Source organism: Macaca nemestrina, chromosome 11 (assembly GCF_043159975.1).
Source record: "Macaca nemestrina isolate mMacNem1 chromosome 11, mMacNem.hap1, whole genome shotgun sequence".
Classification (NCBI taxonomy): Eukaryota; Metazoa; Chordata; class Mammalia; order Primates; family Cercopithecidae; genus Macaca; species Macaca nemestrina.
The window spans coordinates 93,548,843-93,570,444 of NC_092135.1; the positions used below are offsets into that span (position 1 = coordinate 93,548,843).

The 21,602-nt window shown below is 38.1% G+C and overlaps 1 protein-coding gene across 3 annotated transcripts in view; it reads right to left on the bottom strand.

Moving 5' to 3' along the window:
- LOC105468290 (dynein axonemal heavy chain 7) overlaps positions 1-21,602 on the bottom strand; it is a 340,382-nt gene that overhangs the window by 33,348 nt on the left and 285,432 nt on the right. For all 3 annotated transcript variants that reach the window (XM_071073104.1, XM_071073106.1, XM_071073105.1), the window contains 4 exons: positions 19,798-19,959; positions 17,067-17,267; positions 9,923-10,084; positions 1,044-1,229 (listed from right to left, as the gene is read on the bottom strand). In XM_071073104.1, the coding sequence (XP_070929205.1) occupies positions 1,044-1,229; positions 9,923-10,084; positions 17,067-17,267; positions 19,798-19,959 (711 nt within the window). The remainder of the gene's footprint in view (positions 1-1,043; positions 1,230-9,922; positions 10,085-17,066; positions 17,268-19,797; positions 19,960-21,602) is intronic.

Here is a 21,602-nt window from a genome sequence, read left to right on the forward strand (position 1 = left end):
TTTTACATTTAAACGGACTTCTATTAAAATTTCATACCTTCCTTGATGCTCATATAATCATATACAAACATCCACACACACACATGGCAAAGGGGGTTTGGTCATGGATGGCTTTATGATTTGTGTCACTTTACAAACACCTTACTTCATCTTGCTGTTTTCTCACTTGGCAATTCATCATGGGAGATCCTGTTACCCCAGCTCCCATGCTGACTTGCTGTACCCAATCAGTGACCTAGGCTTTGGGAGTGATTTTTCCCTTTATCTATACCTACATCTGCCCTTGGCGAGCATTAATCCTAGTGGAACATGAGGTTAGGGTTGGGGGGTTACAGTATGTGTTTCTGTTGCTTGTGTTTAACTTTCAATACATGCCCTTTGACTTCTGGGAATAAAATGAGAACCAACTTGATTGTCCTAGCAATCTCTAGAAATCCACTGTGATCATCAAACGCAGTGGACAGGACTGGAGAAGAGCAGAAGGGAATCTTGGTCTTGTGCTGCAGGTGGTTCTGTGACTCGCTGCCACCTTCTTACCTGTGTGGCCTTGGGCAAATTATTCTACTGTAATGAACCTGCTTTCTCATTTGTAAAAGGGATAAAATAATAATACCAATGTTAATTTGATGCTTTAGTGAGATAATTACTTGCAACTAACTTCCAAATAATTATAAAAATTAACTATTACTGCTAATAATATTTTGCTAATACTATCTCTTATGTATTTTCATTTTAATTTGGGACAATGTCTTTTTAGCCCAAGAACTGCTTATGATGGCAGAACTTCAGGTCACTGAAAAAGCGTGAGACACATTTCTGATACTTCTTACATTACAGTGAACAGGTACAGTTAGTACTGTACCTATACAGTACTAACTCCACCTATAGCATGAGCTTTGTTTTATCCCATGTGACTGAAGAAAGCACAGACAAGGGTAACAAAAAAACAAGGCCTGCAGCAAAATCACCATTTGAAAAATATCATCACTACCAAAATAATTTCATGTCTTACTGCTTTTAGTTTTTTTGAAGGGCATACTTACATCACCAGAAGGAGGAACAAAATAGATGCCACTTGAGTCGAATTTATAGTCTGAATTTTCAACTAATTCGGGATTGAAGAATTTGTTTAGAATGCTGCGCAGCGTGCGCCGGTCCCAGTCATCAGTCACTCTGCCTCCATAATTGCATTCGCCGGTCATGTACCGGAGAGCCTCATACGGCAGTTCCTAAAATAGAGAGCGCGTGTTGGTCAACCAGTTATCAGTAGCATGTTATACAGAATCGTGTTTCTTGTTTTTTCCCATTATTAAATCAAACATCTTACAAAAAGTTCGCATTAACACAACTTCCCTTAGTATGCTTCCCTGCTAATTGTTTCCATGTTTCCCAGGGCCGTTCACTTCTTTTCTGGCTTTTTATTTCCATCCAGTCAATGCTGACAATGGAACTCCTCTATTAACTTGTGAATTTATTGTCTATTCAACCAAAATTATTTCAACACTGTGTGCCAGATACAAATGAATTAGATCATAATGTCATCTGTGAAAACTTTGTACAGCTCAGTAACATGCAAAGCAGATACAGTATAATTCAGAGGGCTGGGCATGGTGGCTCACACTTGTAATCCCAGCACTTCGAGAGGCCAAGGCGGGAGAATCACTTGAGCCCAGTAGTTTGAGAACAGTCTGGGCAACATGGGGAGACCCTGTCCCTACCAAAAAAAAAAAAAAAAAAAAAATTAACCGGGTATGGTAGCACATGCCTATAGTCCCAACTAGGGATAGGGCTGAGGTAGGAGGATCGAAGCTGCAGTGAACGATAATCGTGCCACTACTCTCCAGCCTGGATGACAGAGCAAGACCCTGTCTGAAAACAAAACAAAACAAAACAAATATATATATATATATATACACACATATAATATATATAAAACTTAGAGATCAGCAGTGTTACTTCACCACCTTTCAATATCCATATATATTTGACAATTTGAATCATATAATATATATATAATTGTACACTTTTTTTCTTTTTGAGATGGAGTTTCACTCTTTTTGCCCAGGTTGGAGTGCAATGGCACGATCTCGGCTCACTGCAACCTCCACCTCCTGGGTTCAAGCGATTCTCCTGCTACAGCCTCCCGAGTAGCTGGGACTACAGGAGCCCGCCACCATGCCCGGCTAATTTTTTACATTTTTAGTAGAGACAGAATTTCACTGTGTTAGCCAAGATGGTCTCGATTTCCTGACCTCCTGATCTGCCCACCTTGGCCTCCTAAAGTGCTGAGATCACAGGCATGAGCCACAGAGCCCGGCCAAACCGTATACTTTTTTTCACAAATTCTTACATAATTTCTTTTACAATTTCATAAAACATTCTTTGAAAATACTATTTCAATAGCTGTTTTCTAATATTAAACACTTTTGTTGCTTCTAATTTTTTAATGTGCTGAATTTTGTTCATTAAATACACATTTCTTAAAATTTCTAATGATTCTTCAGTCTAGATTCCTGAAAAGGAAATTACTATTTTCTTTCCAAAGAAAGAAGCTTATAAAAAGCAATTTATAAACGTTACCAGTCTGCTTTTCCAAAAAGCTGAAGCATTTGTAGCAGCCAGTCTTTAAATCTTTGCTAATATGGTAGGTCAATAATATTATTTTAATTTGCATTTCTAGAGTAACAGTGAGGTCCACAATTATTTCATATGTTTAATACATTTGTTGTTCTTTTTAAACTAGCCTCCTATCTATTTTTCCTATTAAAGTATTGTAGGTTTTTTTTGTTGTTGTTAGTTTTTTGTTTTTTGAGTCAGAGTCTTGCTCTATCACCTAGGTTGGAGTGCAGCAGTATGATCAGGGCTCACTGTCTCCACTTCCAGGGTTAAAGAGATCCTCCTACCTCAGCCTCTCAAATAGCTGAGACTTCAGGCATATGCCACCATGCCCGGCTAATTTTTGTACTTTATGTAATGGTGGGGTTTCACCATGTTGCCCAGGCTGGCCTCGAACTCCTGGGCTCAGGCAATCCACTGTCTCAGCCTCCCAAAGTGCTGGGATTACAGGCATGAACCACTGCATCCTGCCCTATTAAAGTTTTAATAGTACTTCTTTGTATATACTCTTTTATAAACTGACTTACTTTTCAAATTTGTGGAAATAATTTTTCTACTTAGTTTTAAAAAGTATTTTATTATGTTCTTTAGTATATAGAATTTTTAACATTAATGCAATGGTGTTGATTTTTCACATTGCAATTTATTTTATCCTGAGCATAAATATTTACACACCCACCAGCAGTAGAGAAAATTCTATTTTTCACTACTCTCAAGAAAACAGAGTATTATCATTTAGGAAAAAAACTGACAATAAAACAATATAATTATTTTTAATTCTGATTTTGACATTGGCACTTTCAAAATTCTTATTCACCATTTGTATTCTTTATTTTATAAATTATTCACTCTGATCTTTTATGTTTTTCTAATTTGAATGACTATCTTCTTTTTCTTATTCAAAAGCTCTTTGTAAAGATTGAATCAGTCTTTCAGACAAAATTTTAAATACTTTATCCATTTTTATTTATCTTTTACTTCTACAAAGTTTATAATATTTTAATATAGCAATATTTTAAAATATTTTATGCTAGGCCAGGCGCGGTGGCTCATACTTGTAATCCCAGCACTTTGGGAGGCCGAGGCAGGTGGATCACTTGAGGTCAGGAGTTTGATAACAGCCTGGCCAACATGGTGAAACCCCATCTCTACTAAAAATACAAAAATTAGCTGGATGTGGTGGCACGCACCTGTAACCCCAGCTACTCAGGAGGCTGAGAAATAAGAATCGCTTGAACCTTGGAGGCGGAGGTTGCAGTGAGCCGAGATCATGCCATTGCACTCCAGCCTGGGCAATAGGGCAAGACTCTGTCTCAAAATATATATATATTTCAAAAAATATATTTTTTATACTAAAATATAGTAATCTCTTGAGAACGTTTTCATCATTTTTGTGCTTTCTATGTCCTCCTTACAGTTACCTACTAAAATCTAAAGTGCATAGATCCAACATTCTAGTGATTCCACTTTGAGCAATCCTTTCAAGTAGAAACAGTAGCACTAGGGTAAGTAGTAGTGATTAGAGAGGGGAAATTTATTGAATTAGATGCTGGAAATTATAAGGCTTGTTATTTGGTAGAACTGGAACTTAAGGCAGTGAATTTAGGAGAACACGTGTCAGTGACAAAGCCCTTGTGAAAAAACCAAATCGAATCAGGAAGCATTGCAGAACATTTATGAGCTTCCAACTGCAAATGTGAGCGGAGTTTGATGAGATACACACACTGCCTGGGCTTGCGCTGTTGACAGACCCTCACCCCATAAAAATGAAATATAATAAGAAAATGAAATTTAGTAAGAAAACTCATATGCAAATCAAATAAGTAGTAAATGCGGTAGAGGTGGATCAGCTAGCCCCTGAGAAGGCTTTGTGATGTAGACAGATGAGATGTGGAGGAGGAGAATTTCATAAGGGTTAATCTTGGCCAACATGCCCCTGAGAGTCCATAAGGTAAATGCTATCTGTTGTTTCTCTCAGAAGTTCGGTCAAATCCAGGGCCAATTAAATCGAGGAGTGTTTTCCGCAGGGGTGGGTGGTTGGTGGGCATGTAGATTACTAAAGTTTCTAGAAATAGTGGCAGTTTGCTGCTTGGATTGCTTCCCTGTTCCTTGTTACAAGAGGGTTGAGACAATGAGCAGCGGGAGAGAGTAGGTGAAAACAGGGCTTGAAGTCAACAACTAGTGTTCATGGTTATATAAGAAGTTCATTTTAACCTTAATTAGCAAAAAACAAAAAGAAAATAAAATCTTAATTATCAAAAAAGGGGAAATGCTGTGTAAGCGGTCATTAAAATGAAGATCTCTATCTACTTTGAAAGTTATCCACAACATATGTAGGTAAAAAAAAAAAAAGTAAGCTGAAGATAAATATGTACACTATAATAATGTTTTTGAGAAAAAATTATGTGTGTATTGTGTTTATATATGTGTATCTATATATGAACAGGAAAATATCCAGGCACATATGCCCCAGGATGTGAAAATGGTTGCCTCGGGGATCTGTTAGGGTCACAATGAGGGGTGAGAGGTGGGTCTTACACACACACACACACACACACACACACACACACACACACACACCCCTACCAAAACAAGAATGACAAAGCAACTGCCCATCTGCCAAGTAGATAATATATATCCACCTAAATTTTCTTCATTTATACTTTTAATTTTTTCTATTTAGTCTTTTTTGATCCAACAGAAATTATATATGAAGAATCTACTTTAGCAAATAACCAATTATTCTAACTTCACTTGTCAAATACCTCTTCCGTTTTCTAATGTCGATTGTTCAAGAAGGAGTGTATTAGACTTAATAATATCAAAGTGAGCTATGAATCCACATTCCGCAAAGAATCCCTCTTTAACTCTTGATGATTATATGTGACTCAAGAATAGCAGTTTTGTCAAGTGGGCCATATAATTACTATGCTGGAGGAATGTAAGCACTTGCTGACTTGTCATTTAATAGAAGGAACCACTTTGGTCAGTGAAACATGTCATTTAAAGACTCCCGAAGAAAGTGAAATAGATCATACTTGTACCACATAATTATTTATCATTTTTTATTTAATACATTTAAATATCATATTCTTTCACTATAAATGAATTAAAGAAACACAGAAAAACATGTGCAAATTAGCCATTTTTTTAAAAAAAAATTGTATTGTTTCTGCAAAGTCCTGAAAGTTAGATGGAGTTCAGCATTTAAAGAGATGTAACACTTTTGAAATTACTGTTACAAATCCAACAGGCACTTAATTTATTCTCTCCAGCATTTAACAGGACGAACTATTCTTGAAACTCTTTATTTACTCAGATTGCTCACTCCTGTTTTTTTCCTGGCTGCACCATCTGCCCTCCATGTCTTCTGTTCTCTCTCCTACCAATGTTTTTTGGTGCTCACCAACATATAATCTGTGTTCTCTTCTTTTTCTACAGCACAAGGCCTCCCCTTTAAATCTATTTTCAGGCTTCTCCTAACACTTGAATAATCTATAAATCTCTATTTTGTGCTCTCCCTTCCCTTGAGTTTTATATCTATATGCCAAGAGCCTAAAAGACATTTTTACCTGGATATCCCCTCACCCATCTGCTCTATACCTATTAATGCCTGGTTCTATTCCCTGTCTGGATTAATGAATGAAAACAACACCAATCCACACCAGAAAACTCACATCAACCAAGGCTTCTCCCTCTCCCTTTACCATTGAATATCTAAGTCATTTCAATCATTTCCCCTACATATCCATTGTATCTCTACCATGTTCCCTAATCTTGCTCAAATGATTTCATTTAGGCTCTTATCGTTACCCACCTGGGTTATCATGATAGTCTCCTGTATTACTTTCCTATGACACCAATAGGTGGCTTAAAATAATAGAAATTTATTTTCTAACAGTGCTGGAGTCTACAACTCTGAAATCAAGGGACTGGCAGGGCCACACTCTCTCTCAAGCCTCTATAAGGATCTTTCCCAGCCTCCTCTAGCTGTAGCTCCAGATGTTCCTTGGCTTGTGGCAGCACAACTCCAATCTCTGCCTCTGTCTTCACATGGCTGTCTTCCTCTCTGTGTGTGTTCAGATTTCTCTCTTTTTATAATGACACTAGTCATATTAGCTTAACAGCCCACCCTACTCCCATATGACCACATTATAACTTAACTAATTATACCTCAATGACCCCATCTCAAAATAATGTCACATTCTGAATTACCATGGATTAAGACTTCAACATGTCTTTTATAGGGACACAGTTCAACTCCTAGCATCTCCTAAAACCAGTCTGCCAGCTAAGTCTCTCTAATCCACTCTCCATTCTGTTGCAAGAGTGATATTTCTAAAAGGCAAAAATAGTCTCCAAAAAGCACACCAATAACAATAGAATAACCACCAAATTAGTTTGCATGGCATAATGTTCCAAATCACTCATAGGTAACCAAAGTTTTTCACTGATTTGTACTTTTTTTTAAAGACTATTTTTAAAGAATAGTTTTAGGCTCAAAGCAAAATGGAGCAAAAGGTATAGGGATTTCCCACATATTCCCTTGTCCCCATACATGCATAGCCTCCTCCAGTATCAACATTCATGACCAGAGTGGCACATGTGTTACAAATGATGAGCCTACACTGTCACATCATTCATTAGGACTCAAAGTCCACAGCTGACATTAGGGTTCATTCTATGGATTTGGTGTTGTACATTCTATGGATTTGGACAGTTTCATAATGTTGTGTATATATCATTATAGTATCATATAGATATTTGTGCTGCCCTAAATAAAAATTATCTGTGTTCTACCTATTCATCTTTCTTTCCTACCTAAGCCTTGGGAACCAATAATCATTTTACTGTCTCCACAATTTTGCCTTTTCCAGAATGTCATATAGCTGAAATGACAGACTACATAGCCGTTTCAGACTATATTCTCCCACTTAGCAATATGCATTTAAGTTTCCTCCATGTCATTTTATGGCTTAATAGCTCATTTCTTTTTAGCACGGAATAATATCCCATTGTCTGAATGTATCACAGTTTATCCATTCACCTACTAAAGGACAACCTGGTTGCTTCCAAGTTTTGCCAATTATGAATAAAGCTCTACACATGCCTATATGCAGGTTTTTGTGTGGACCTAAGTTTTCAACTGCACTGGGAAAATAGAAAGGAACATGATTGCTGGATCATATGGTAAAAGGATGTTTAGTTTTATAAGAAACTGCTAAAGTATCTTCCACAGTGGCTGTACCCACACCAGCAGTTAATGAGAGTTCCTGCTGCTCCACACCCTTGTTAGCATTTAGTGGTGTCAATGTTCCAGATTTTGGTCATTCCAATAGATGTGTAATGGTCTCTCGTTGTTTTAGTTTGTATTTCTCTGATGACATATAATGTGGGGAGCATCTTTCATATGCTTATTTGTCATATTGTATATATGTATTAGTGAGATGTCTGTTAAGATCTTTGACCCCTTTTTAAATCTGGTATTTTGTTTCCTTATTGTTGACTTTTAAGAGTTTGTTGGATATTTTGGATAATAGTCCTTTATCGGATATGTCTTTTGCAAACATTTTCTCTCAGTCTGTGTTTTTTCATTTTTGTTTTTGTTTTTTGTTCGTTTGTTTCTTTTGTTTTTTTTTTAAAACGGGGTCTTGTTTAGCTAGGACTTGTATTAACTAGGACTTCTAGAACAATGTCAAAAAGCAACAGTGAGAAAGGATATCATTGCCTTGTTCCTGATCTTGGTGGGAAAACTTCTAGTTTTTCACCATTTAAGTACAATTAGCTGTAGGTTTTTTGTATATTTGTTTAATCAAGTTGAGGATGCTCCCCTCCATTCCTAGTTTACTGAGAGGTTTTTTGTTGTTGTTGTTCTTGTTGTTGTTGTTTTGCTCTGTTTTGTTTTAAATCATGAATGAGTTGGATTTTTTCAGATGTTTTTTCTGCATCTATTGATATGATCATGTGATTTTTCTTCGTCAGCCTTTGAATTCATTAACTTAATTTGTAATATAAACCAGCCTTGCATACCTGCATACTTTTAACTGACTCTTCACTATAGAATATAATATTTTAAACTAGAACACACCCTACAAGTGTTCAGAACAAACTGTTAAATGGAAGAGCTTCTCATCCTTTTTTTTTTTTTTTTTGTATTGAAAAGTGTAATTATAGCTTGAATACTTCCTCAGGCTCTGTATCACTGCATTTTTGCTGCCTTATTAGTGTATTTTTTGCACAAATGTTACTACAAGAAAATAGCTCATTAAATTTATGATTCTTTTGAATGTTTTGTCAAATTTAGATTCTGCAAAATTGAAGGCTTTCTGAATTCATTCTATAGAACAGGAATTTGTCTGATGAAACACAGAAGCTCAAATAAAAGATTCTTCACATAAGGTTAGATACAGTATCTGAACTCTCAGTATTTATTTTGTTCAGTTTCTTCTTTACTTTTGTAGAGATAGAATCCAATGCCTTTCTGTTTGTAAGCCTTTTTAAAAAGTCATAATTTACTAAACGTTTCAAAAACTAAAACTTTTTAATACTCAATTGATGAAATGATTTAGTTATAGATTTCAAACTAAATTTGAACAAAATTACCAAAATTTAGAGGACTAGCTTTCAGAAAAAGGCTTCATATTTTTATAGGACATTTAGGTTTATTTATCAAGTGCTTCTTAAAAGGTACAGGCATGTCGAAAATCCCATTAATAAGTAGCAAAGAGAGAAAGGGTACTGCCATGCTGCGTGCGTATGAGTACATCAGAATTGGAGAGGCTGAAATATGGTTGATGTGACAAGATTAGGCTCTTTGGCTTCTTTCCAGAATCTATACTCCAGGTTAACACCAATGGCTTAAATAGATTTTTTTTCCCTTACAAATGGTCCAAACTTTGGAATAATGGTATAATGACATTTTCCTAAAAATAAAGTCATACTCCACAAAAGAAGAAAACTGGTCTGTTTGTTTTTTACATTTTGGAACCCGGTTGACTAATAGTCTTCTCAAGTCCTTTTCAAAATAAGTATATTATCATCATTTTTGGATCTCCCAAAGTGTTTATGTAATCAAAATAAATGATATAACATGGGTTTCTAATAGACAAACTGATGTCCTAACTACCTAGCATAGCAGTTATAATATCCTAGGATAATAAAGTACTACTTAATAAGCTGTTGGGAACTACTCTCCTATTCATTTTGTAAGAATAGAAATTAATCAGAAGTGCCCACTTACTGTAGCACACTTATAGCATGATAAAGAACAACATAGGTAATGTCCTTGCTGTGATTTTTACGATACCTCATACTGGTTCAGGAACATGTGGAGTTGCTGTACACTGATTCTCAGATCAGTCTCATTGAATTCATAAGGAATATTCCAACCTAGGGGTCCAAATTTCCGTCTTTCTTGTACCAAAGCATGAAAGAAACACAGGCCATAAAGCAATTTCTTGAATTCCTCCTGTAATGAGAAGAAATGATGCCACATCATTATTTTCTTCATATATTGCATTATATTTACCATATTTTAAAATGAAAGCAAATTATTTTCACTTGTAAATAGCATAGGGATATATTCATCCCAAATTATAATTATAACAGAATTAAGTATGTTTCTACAGCTCTTCATGCAAAGCATATCTATCTGTGTACATGGTCACATAGCTACGCACACATAGCTATGCACCCCAGGTTTTTAGGAAGCATGGGAGGCTCATCTAACTTAATCCTGTGTTACAGATTTTGGAGGTCTTTACTAAAGCATCATAAGGCAACACTTAACAATTCCAATGTGTGCTCCCAGATCGCCATGGAGAAATGTCAAAGGATGTAATTCGAACTGATTAGAGATCTCTAAAACCCACAAGGAGAATAGGAAACAGGGAAGATAGAACTAGAAAGAGGATTTGTGAAGAGATTTCCTGGGAGGGAACAGCTGTCATGCTGGGAGTCCCCTTCCCCTAACTCCCAGTGGGGAGGGTTGTGTGGGGTCTACCCTCTAAGTTCAAGTTAGTGAGAAGGAATTGATGGGGCCACATGGAGAGCTGACACATGTTCCCTGCAGTTGGGGCAGGGTGGAAAGCAGGGAGAGGATGGGCCCTCTCCTCCTACAGTGGGCCCATCCAGTGGGAATCTCAAGGAGTAGACAGGGAGTGTGGGCTGAGAATGGGAGCGGGGGGTCATTTTAAAGGTTCCCTGGTCAAGAACACTTCTGCCACAGGATGAGGACACCCCAAGGGTAAGAGCCTGTATGAAGGGAGTGCTGGAGAACCAGAAGCTGAGGAGAATTTGGAGCAGCCATCTCAAGTAGAGGCACTGCCAAAGGTGACAGAGTCACAGTCACAGGAGTCCAGCAGGGGAGCCGAAGGAGAACCCATGAAAACACTCACAAGAGATTTCACAAAGAGCTCAAGAGTCAGCTTTAAAAGATTTGTCAAGTCCAGAGAGCTGTAGGCAATAGCAGCCCCCATCAGGAATTTCTGCCTCTCCCAGCCTTACCCTCACACACACTTGCTGCTGAGCAGTCTGCATCAGCAGCTATCAAGTGCAGGAGGAGTCACACAAAGAAAGATGCCAACTCCATCTTCCCCCAAGGACAGGAATTCCACCAACTACAGGCCCAAGGTGAGACACTGAGAAGTGGAAACCTAGATTTTGAATAAAAGTTGAAGTAATGATCAATATATTACATCACACTTCTTGGTTTTTGAATCAAGGCTGGCTTTGCAATTTAAAATGACTATAGAACACTTTACTACCTAACAGTAATCAGAAAAGTCACAGAAATGACCTCTTATACAAGAGCAGGGGAAGGGTTTCCCTCATAGGATAAAATTGAAAGGGAGAGTGGGAGACAAAAGAAAAAGTAGCATAAATTTAACCACAGAGGTTAAACATGCTGGGCTAATTCTGGACTATTTTCAATATATTAGAGAATTGAGCAAATCAGTAAACGTGCTGATATGTTGAAAGCCAGGCGTCTCATTGCAGAAGAAAGGACATACAAATATGGAATGAGAAAAAGCAAAAAAGATATCTGAGAAGAGTGACTGAAATTGGAGGCATTAGTATGAATTCATCACTTATAAAATATGTATGTAGTATTTATGTGCACATGAACTTGTCTACATGCATGTGTATGTATATTTCTATATTTGCATGTAGGTGTGCATGTATATTTGTACATTTGTGTATGTGTGTACATGTGTATACTTCTAAGTTCTCTCCACTGAAAGCGTCAAGAAAATACAGACAATGCAGTAGCAATAAGCTCCTCTAACACCCAAACCATGCTCTCTAATGCCATTATCCATTAAAAGGAAACGGGATTCTTCAGAAAACTGGCTGATTCCAGAGCTGGGGAAAGATAGGTATACCATGAGCCTGGAACATCTTATGTCAGAAAGTAAGAGGTACTACTGCTACTAATCATCAGATAATAGAATATTTTTTTAAAAAATATGGAACCTATACCAAGTACAGAGGAAGCAGTTTGAATGAGCCCTAATTGACCAACTCTGGAACAATCTGAGCACCAAAAGACTCAAGTATAGCAATGAAAATACTTAATGTACCATTGAGGGGAAAAAAAAAGCCTAGGAATTCATAGTCCGTGCCAATTAATGGATACACAAATGGCGGAGAAGGGAGAACTGTCGCTTATAGTAGAGTGCCAAGTGTTGAATGTGGAAGGGAGCACGCGGGTGGGAAATAATATTTTTACAATCGTCACAGGAATAACTGGATCGGGTAAGAATCATTAATGATTACTAAGTCTGGGTTAGGACTGGATTTTGAGGAGGAATGGGATATTTTCATGGTGCTAAAGTATCTCCCCCACAGACTGATTATTCGTGGCAAAGGGGAAAGCAGTTATTATACAGTGAGGAAATAAGGCAATACTTTGTGTTGGTGATCAGAATTAGTATCATCAATGAAGGACAAATGGCATCATGTGCCTCCAGATGTGATCTCTGAGCATACAGCATCACCTATGGAATATCTTGGCTAAAAATGAATCACCTGAATCTAATTATGAGAAAACATTAAAAAAAATCAAAATGAGAAATTTATTAAAAACCAGAGAGGAAGTCCTAGCCATAGTAAACAGGCAATAGAAAAAAATAAGACATCCAAATAGAAAAAGAAGAAGACAAACTCTTCTCTCTCTTTGCTGACAATATGATTCTATACCTGGAAAACACCAAAGACTCTGTCAAAAGACTCTTAGAACTGATAAATGACTTCAGTAAAGTTTCAGAATACGAAATCAATGTACAAAAATGAGCAGAATTTCCATACACCAATAATGTTCAAGCTGAAAACCAAATCAAGGACACAATCCCATTTATAATAGCTGCCTTCCATCCCACACAATACCTAGGAATACATTTAACTAAGGAGGTGAAAAATCTCTACAAGGAGAACCACAAAACACTGCTGAAAGAAATCACAGGTGACTCAAACAAATGGAAAAACTCCACGCTCATGGACTGGAAGAATCAATACTCTAAAATGGCCATACACCCCAAAGCAATATACACACTCAACACCATTCTTATCAAACTATCAATGTCATTTTTCACAGAATTAGAAAAAACTAATTCTACAACTCATAAAGAACCAAAAACAGCTTGAATAGCCAAAGCAATCCTAAGCAAAAAGAACAATACCAGAGTCATCATATTACCCAACTTTAAATTATACTACAAGGTTACAGTAACCAAAACAGCATGGTACTGGTTAAAAAGAAAAAGAAAAAGAAAAACAGACACATAGACCAATGGAAAAGAATAGCAAACCCAGAAATAAAGCTGCACACCTACAGCCATCTACTCTTTGACAAAATAAGTTGACAAAAATAAGCAATGGAGAAAAGACTCCCTATTCAATAAATGGTACTAGGATAGCTGGCTAGCCATATGCAGAAGAATGAAACTGGATCCCTACATTTCACCATATTCAAAAATTAACTCAAAATGAATTAAAGACTTAAATGTAAAAATTCAAACTATAAAAATCCTAGAAGAAAACGGAGGAAATACCCTTCTCAAAACTGGCCTTAGAAAATAATTTTTGGCTAAGTCCTCAAAAGCAATTGCAACAAAAACAAAAATTGACAAGTGGGACCTAATTAAACTAAAGAGCTTCTGCACAGCAAAAGAAACTATCAACAGAATAAAAAGATAACCTTCAGAATGGGAGAAAATATTTTGCAAACTATGCATCTGACAAAGGTCTAAAATGTCCAGAATCTATAAGGAACTTAAACAATTTAGCAAGCAATAAACAAATAACCCCATTAAAATGGGCAGAAGACATGAACAGATACTTCTTGAAAGAAGACATACAAGTGGCCAAGAAACATATAAAAAAGTGCTCCACATCACTAATCATCAGAGAAATGTAAATCAAAACCACCATGAGATACCATCTTATACCAGTCAGAATGGCTGTTACTAAAAAGTCAAAACACAATGGATGCTGATGAGGCTGCAGAGAAAAGGGAATGCTTATACACTGTTGGTAGGAATGTAAATTAATTTAGCCACTGTGGAAAGCAGTTTGGAGATTTCTTAAATAACTTAAAACAGAACTACCACTCCACCAAACAATCCCATTACTGCGTGTATATCCAGAGAAGATAAATCATTCTGCTCAAAAGACACATGAACTCATATGTTCTCAGCACTAATTGCAATAGCAAAGACATGGAATCAACCTTAGAGTATATCAGTGTGGACTGGATTAAGAAAATGTAGTACTTATACACTGTGGCATACTATGCAGGCATAAAAAAGAATGAAGTCATGCTCCTTGCAGCAACATGGATGCAGCTGGAGGCCATTATCCTAAGCTAGTTAATGCAGGAGCAGAAAACCAAATACTGCATCTTCTCACTTATAAGTAGGAGCTAAACATCGGGGAAGACAGACACAAAGAAGGAAACAATAGGCCAGGTGCAGTGGCTCATTCCTGTAATCCCAGAACTTTGGGAGGCCAAGGAGGGCAGACCACTTAGGTCAGGTGCTTGAGACCAGCCCGGCCAACATGGTGAAACCCCGTCTCTGCCAAAAAATACAAAAATTAGCCAGGTGTGGTGGTGTGTGCGTGTAGTCCCACCTACTCATGAGGCTGAGGTGGGATAATCATTTGAGCCTGAGAAGTGGAGGTTGCAGTGAGCTGTGATTGAGCCACTGCACTCCAATCTGGGCAATAGAGTCAGACCCTGTCTCAAAAGAAAGAAAAGAAAGAAAAGAAAGAAAGGAAGAAAGGAAGAAAGAAAGGAAGAAAGGAAGAAAGAAAGGAAGAAAGGAAGAAAGAAAGGAAGAAAGGAAGAAAGCAAGCAAGCAAGCAAGCAAGCAAGCAAGACTGGAGACTACTAAGGGGAAAGGGAGTGAGGGGGCAAGGGCTGAAAAATGGTTGGGTACTATGCTCACTACCTGGGTGACAGGATCATTCATATCCCAAACCTCAGCATCACTCAATATACCCATGTAACAAACCTGTAAATGTTTCCCCTGAATCTAAAATAAAAGTTGAAAGTACAAAAAAAAAAAAAAATACACACACACATACATTAAAAAAAAAAGGAGGAGATGACTTCTTCAGAGATATCAATGTCATAAAAGACAAAGAAAGGCTGGGGAAATGTGCCAGATTAAAAAAGATGAGGCAACTAATACTAAACCAATGCTGTCATGGACAGGAAAATGCTCTAATGGACATTACTGCATCAACTGACAAAACTGAAACACAAATGATAGATTAAATAACAGCATATCCTTCTTAAACTTACTAAAAGTAATAACTATACCAGAATAAGATAATATCCCTATTCTTACAAAATTTACACCAAAAAATGTAATGATAAAGGGCCATGATATATCTAACTTATCTAATTTACATGTACCTGATGTGGGGGCGGTGGAGAAATGGTGAGGGGAAGGGGGAGAGAGAGGAAACACAAATGATGAAGCAAAAGGAATAAAATGTTAACAGGAAATGAATATGGGTAAAAAGTGTAGGATGCTCCTTGTACTATTGTTATTTGTTTATTTAGAAATAGGGTCTTCTTGCTCTGTCACCCAGGCTGGAGTGCAGTGGGGTGATCATGGCTCACTGCAGCCTTAAACTCCTGGGCTCCCTCCCTCCTCAGCCTCTTGAGTAGCTGGACTATAGGTGTGTGCCACCAGGCCTGGTTAATTTTTTATTTCTATTTTTTATAGAGCTATGGGTCTCACTATATTGTCCAGGCTGACCACAAACTCCTGGCCTCAAACCATCCTCTTGCCTCAGCCTCCCAAGGCACTGGGATTACAGGTGTGAGCCATCATGCCTGGCCCTTGTACTATTTTTTTGCTTGTAATTTTTCTGTAAGATTAAAATTATTTTCAAATAAAAAGTTAAAACAAAAATTATGATGTGCTGCTTTGGCATTTAATGAGACTTTGGTTTTGGTTTGGGCTGTGTTTCATAAATTCCTGGACCTCCACTATATGCGACTACTGCTGGAGAGACCTTTTGATCTAGAAGAAAGGGAGGGTTTGAGTTAAATTTTGCAAAGAGGCTCTGTCTAGTCCATCACATGCAGAAATGCCCTCACCACCTATCTGGGAGTAACCTGCTCTCTCTGGGCCTAATCAATGCAAAAGCTAGTCCTATGGCAGGTCTTAGAAGCTTAAGAGGTGGTTTGACTTACGTTTAAATATAGGCCCCCCCCTTTTTTTAGTACCCAAGACTTTTGTTTAATGAAAGTACTTCTTTATTTTTAATGTTTTCTTTTGATGTGCATTTAAAACAAATTCAGACATCAAGTGTGTGAGCTTTTTAACAGCAAAAACTTACGAAGGTTCATAACCCCTCTTAAAAAGAAACTCTTCCATTTTTAATTATGGCAAAACGCTGTGAAACAATTTTAGGTCACAGACATTCACATACACAATTCTAATCATGAAAGCAGTGGGTGGTTTCCCTGCTTGCCTGGTGACGCTAAAAAAGACGCTTATGAGTCCCATCAATCAAGGAGTAAAATCATTTTGGCTCTCATTATAGTTATATGAAGGAAATATTTTCATGTTTTAATTTAGAGACATGGCTCCAAATAGCACAAGGCTCAGTTAATATCCTGAAACAAGATTCTCCAACCTTGCAGATTTGTACTGGGAATGTCTTACAGCTGACTTTCTAAATAGAAAGCTACATTATTAATGACACCCCATAAGATCTCAGCTGAGCAGGAATGAGGCTGGTGCTAAAATTAAAATAAAATATTAATAAAATTGACTTCAGCACAGTCAATAATCAGTTATCAAAACCTACTGCACTGCGGTGCGGGAGGCCTATTTAATTTTTAGTTTTACTCAGTGCACACATCCATGATCACCAGGGGCCACTTGAACTGCTTTACAGGACCGAGGTAACAAGACTTAACCATTACTAACAGGCTTTTTGCAGCTGCCAAAGAACTCTGGATCAGAGATCGGGTCCATGAGGTATGATCGAATGATATTAGCCCGTAAACCTTTTGGTGCTTCATTGGTCATTTTCACTCCATTCTGCAGTACTGACACAGGGAAATTTGGAGATGGGTAACTTGTCAGCCACATTCGGAAATCTGGATGTGTTGACTCTGGGCTTAACTCCTGTAAGAAAATAAATCAGATACAAAAGGGTAAATAAAACCCAAAGAAAATCTCAAGAGCATACATATGAAGGATGAGTTGGAAGGGGGAGGAAGTATTTTTACAAAGTAGAAATGTAACTGCTACAATTTTCGGCAAAAGCTTTAAAATCTGATTCTGCTCCTAAAACAATAATGCATAGTTGAGAAGGCCCAGTGTGCTATCATTCTCCTTGGTAACATTAATTCATATGACTATAAAGTTTACAAAAGTGCTATATAATTCAGAGTTGGTCCAAATAACTAAGACATTCCCAAAACTCTTGTATGTGCACTGATGTTGCTGAAATATTTACAGAAATAATTCTCTGTCCCAGGGCTAGATTAAGACTAATCCATTTTTCTTGCTGTAGCCAGGTTGTTAGAATACACAACGCACTCAGATAAGTCAATATTAAACCAAGCAGAGATTAGATGAGAGAGAGTATTTTAAAGGTGAGAAAAACTGGGATAGTCTGAAACATCAAAACTTAGTACTAATCGCTCTATTTATTCAAGGGGATGGTCACACCTGGACTGCCAAGGGTAACAAAACACTCAATTAGCACCATTGCAAGGCCGTATAGGGCCTAGGAAGAATTATCATGGACCTTTCCCTCCCTTCCTGTCCAGTCCCACTTCCTACTGCTACCTCCCCCACTTGTCCATGTCAGTGTTATCTATGTTTCTTGAAACGGCAAATCTTTATCGGTAAAAAAAAAAAAAAACCCTGAGCATTCCTATGGTGAAGGGGTGGATAAGGAAGGAGGCATAGATGTCTATGTTTTTAATAATAATATGGTGGGTGAAAGCACCATTCTTTTTCTCCTACCAGCTGCCCTATGGTCTAGTGACTTCAGTAACATGATTAATGGGAATCTGAGCCAATCCATCAGGGACAGATATCTCTCTTACAGGACTCTGTGATGGGTATATATAATACAATTCAACAGGTCATGAGAACAGTCTGGAGACAGATGAATCATAAGCAGACAGGCACAAATATAAAACCTCTGATAGGCCAGGCATGATGGCTCACACCTGTAATCCCAACTCTTTGAGGGGCAAGACGGGCAGATCACCTGAGCTCAAGAGTTTGAGACCAGCCTGGACAAGATGGTGAAACCCTGTCTCTACTAAAAATACAAAAATTTAGCTGTCCATGATGGGGAGGGCGCCTGTAATCCTAGCTACTCAGGAGGAGGAGGCACCAGAATCGCTTGAACCTGGGAGGCGGAGGTTGCAGAGAGCCGATATCGTGCCACAGAACTCCAGCCTGGGTGAGAGATTGAGACTTCATCTCAAAACAACAACAACAACAACACACCTCTGATACAAGGCGTGAAGCATGAGGAGATGTTGTAAGGCAAATGGTAAAAAGAATAGTTTTTCAGGCAGAAATTATATCAACTATGATGGCCTATATTCTTGAGAAAGTGCGCTGCACCAATAAAAGTGAAAGCAGTTCAAAAGTCTGGAGCATAGAAGTCACGATGAAAGTGGCCTGAGAAGAAACTGGAGAAGTAGGCAAAGGTCAGGTTCTGAAGGGTGCTGTAGGTCATGTTGGGGGTTTGAACTTTGTTGTGCGTGCCTTGGGAGGCCATCAAAAAGAGTCAGGCAGTGAAGCAATATCCATTCACTAATTCAATAAATATCTACCGATTGTATCCTATGCACCTCACTGTTCAAGGTGCTGGAGGGAAAGCAGAGGATACAACAGATAAAGACAAAGTCACTGTCTTCATGATGCTTACATTCTAGTGGGAGACATGGCCAGAACAAACTGGCACTAAGTGACATAAAGAAAAAACAAAGCCAGATGGGTGGATGGTGCAACTTCTATCACCACCATGGTTATTTAGGAGGGAATTAGGAGTGGGCTAGAGTCACGGGTAATTCCAGAGGATTCATTTTCACTGCATTTGTTGAGATCAAGTGCCAGGCTTTCTGTTTACTCAGTTGAGCTACAGGGAGTTTTTTTCCTGGAATTTCTGCCAACCAGAACAGGGAAGTCCCATGACCCACTGCAAGGTGGGTGGGAACAGTGCCCTTTTGGTTTCAGATTGTTCTACTGTGGCAGGGTAACTGGCCAACTGGGAGAGAAATAAAGAAAAGTGACATTCTGAAGCCTTTGAGTTTAGAGTGCCACATGAATTTCACCTTGAACAGTCCTCCTTGGTTACTTTAGGCCATTGTTATAAAAAGGAAGTTGATACGTGTCTACCCTGTGATTTACTCTCCTCCTCGAGCCTGCTGCTCGGGATTGAGGGTATTTCCATCTCACTGGACGAGCCCTTGTCCCCATTAAGAGGGATTTGCCAAGGCCTGGCTATGTTCTCACCTCTGTTCCTCCAGATCTGGTTTTCAATGTGAGCCTCTCTCTCCTGGAATCCAGTCAAAGCACTAACCTGCAACTCTCCAAATTAGAGAGGAATGGAGCTACCTGAATGTTATGTATATTACTAATTAGATTCAGGGAATACAATCTAATAAGTATAAACTTGCATTTTTACCTCACAGACTTTCTCAAGGGTTGGCATCCAAGACGTGGCAAGGTGACAATTCTGAAGAACAACCCAGGTTCCTTCCTTGACAGCTTTTTCTAACATCTTCATAGCAATGGGCCCTTGGCCTTGACCAAGAGATAAAGAGCTAAGTTTTGATCCCCCATACCCCTGTGTACAAGAATAGTAAAGATGTTATTTAAAATCACATTTTAAGAAACATCAATATTGTTATTTTAAAAAATGTTAACATTAACTATATTACAATTTAATTGGGTCACATGTCTCAAAAAGTCAAACACATGCATCCCTGAAAACCTCTCTTTGACAAAGAATCTTATAAACACTTAGGTAAAAAGCAAGTCAATTCGTGTAGGAAACAGTCATGGCAATAAATGGAAAATTCTGTAGTCTTTGGTTGTTGATAGAAGGGATAGAAAGAATAAATTAAATAGACTGTTAACATAAGGAGGAAGTGAAAGGCACTGGCAGTCTTGCAGTAACTCCTAAAATTCAAAGCTGAAAAGAAAACTAAAAAGAGACAGATGAACTTGTCCTGTTTCCTCCGGATCTTTGAATAACTATATTTTAGTTATTTTGGCTACTGTATAAAAGAGAATTTTAAAAATTGTCACTGATTCCCATGTCAGTTTCTTTAGAGAATTCTGTGGGAATGTTTTCCTGTATTCAGTTCTACTGTATTCCAATTCGTCCATGGCTTCTGGGTCTCATTTCTGGGGTAGTTATCACCAGACTGCCCCTTTAGAAGAGGCCTGAATATGGAAGAGTGGGGTCTCAGTCCCTCCCGAATGCCCATGGCTTACTGTCACTAGCTAGCTGGTAGAGGCAGCAGAAAACAAAGTAGAGCTGGATCCTGCTGTTTCTGGAAGAAGTGGAGACAGCAAGTGAAGAGAATGCGCGGAGCAGGACCCACATAGGAGCCAGAGAAAAATCTTATATACAATGTGAGGAGAGATACAAAGAGCAGCTCGGAGGGGCTCAAAGGGTCGTCAAGCTTGTGTTGATTAGGAGAGGTGAGTCCTACATAAAAGTGAACACCTCCGCCACTCCCACTCTACTCCTACCCACCATTGCTCTTCCTGGACTTTCAATAGCCACCCCCCCTTACTAGTGGCCTCCTTCCATTCTGCACCACCCAAATAAATTCTTCAGGCTCCAACTAGGATGAACGTTATAAATTATAGGTCAGATCATGTCAGTTTGCTGCTTAAAACCCTACTCCTCCATCTTCCCATCTTACTCAATGTCCTTAATGTGGCCTACAGAGACCCTACATGATCTGGTTCTTCACATATCTCAGAGCTCATCTCCTCCAATCACCACAGCCACATTCCAAGCCTTCTTCAACAAATAGAAAGTACTGTGCTAAGCTATCTACTCTTCTGTATATAAGAATTACGCTCATGCAAAAATATGTAATTCAAAAATCTGGAGGAAATAGGACAAGTTCACCTATTTCTAGTTTTCTTTTCAGCTTTAGATTTTAGGAGTTGCTACAACGCAGTCAGTCCTTTTTATTTCCTCCTTATGTTAAAAGTCTTCTTCAGTTTTTTTCTATGCCTTATATCAATTTTTTTGGCCTAGTAAATTTTTTTTAACCTCTCAGCTACGTGGCCTTTGAGGAGATACTTAACCTCTCCATGCTTTAGTGTTCCTATCTGTATAATAAAGATACCACCATCTACCTTATAGGGTTGTAGAACATGTATGTAACAAGGTCTAGCAAAGTCAACAGTATACATTAAGCACTCAATACAAGTGGTGGTGGTGGTGGTGGTTTTAGAAATATCAGT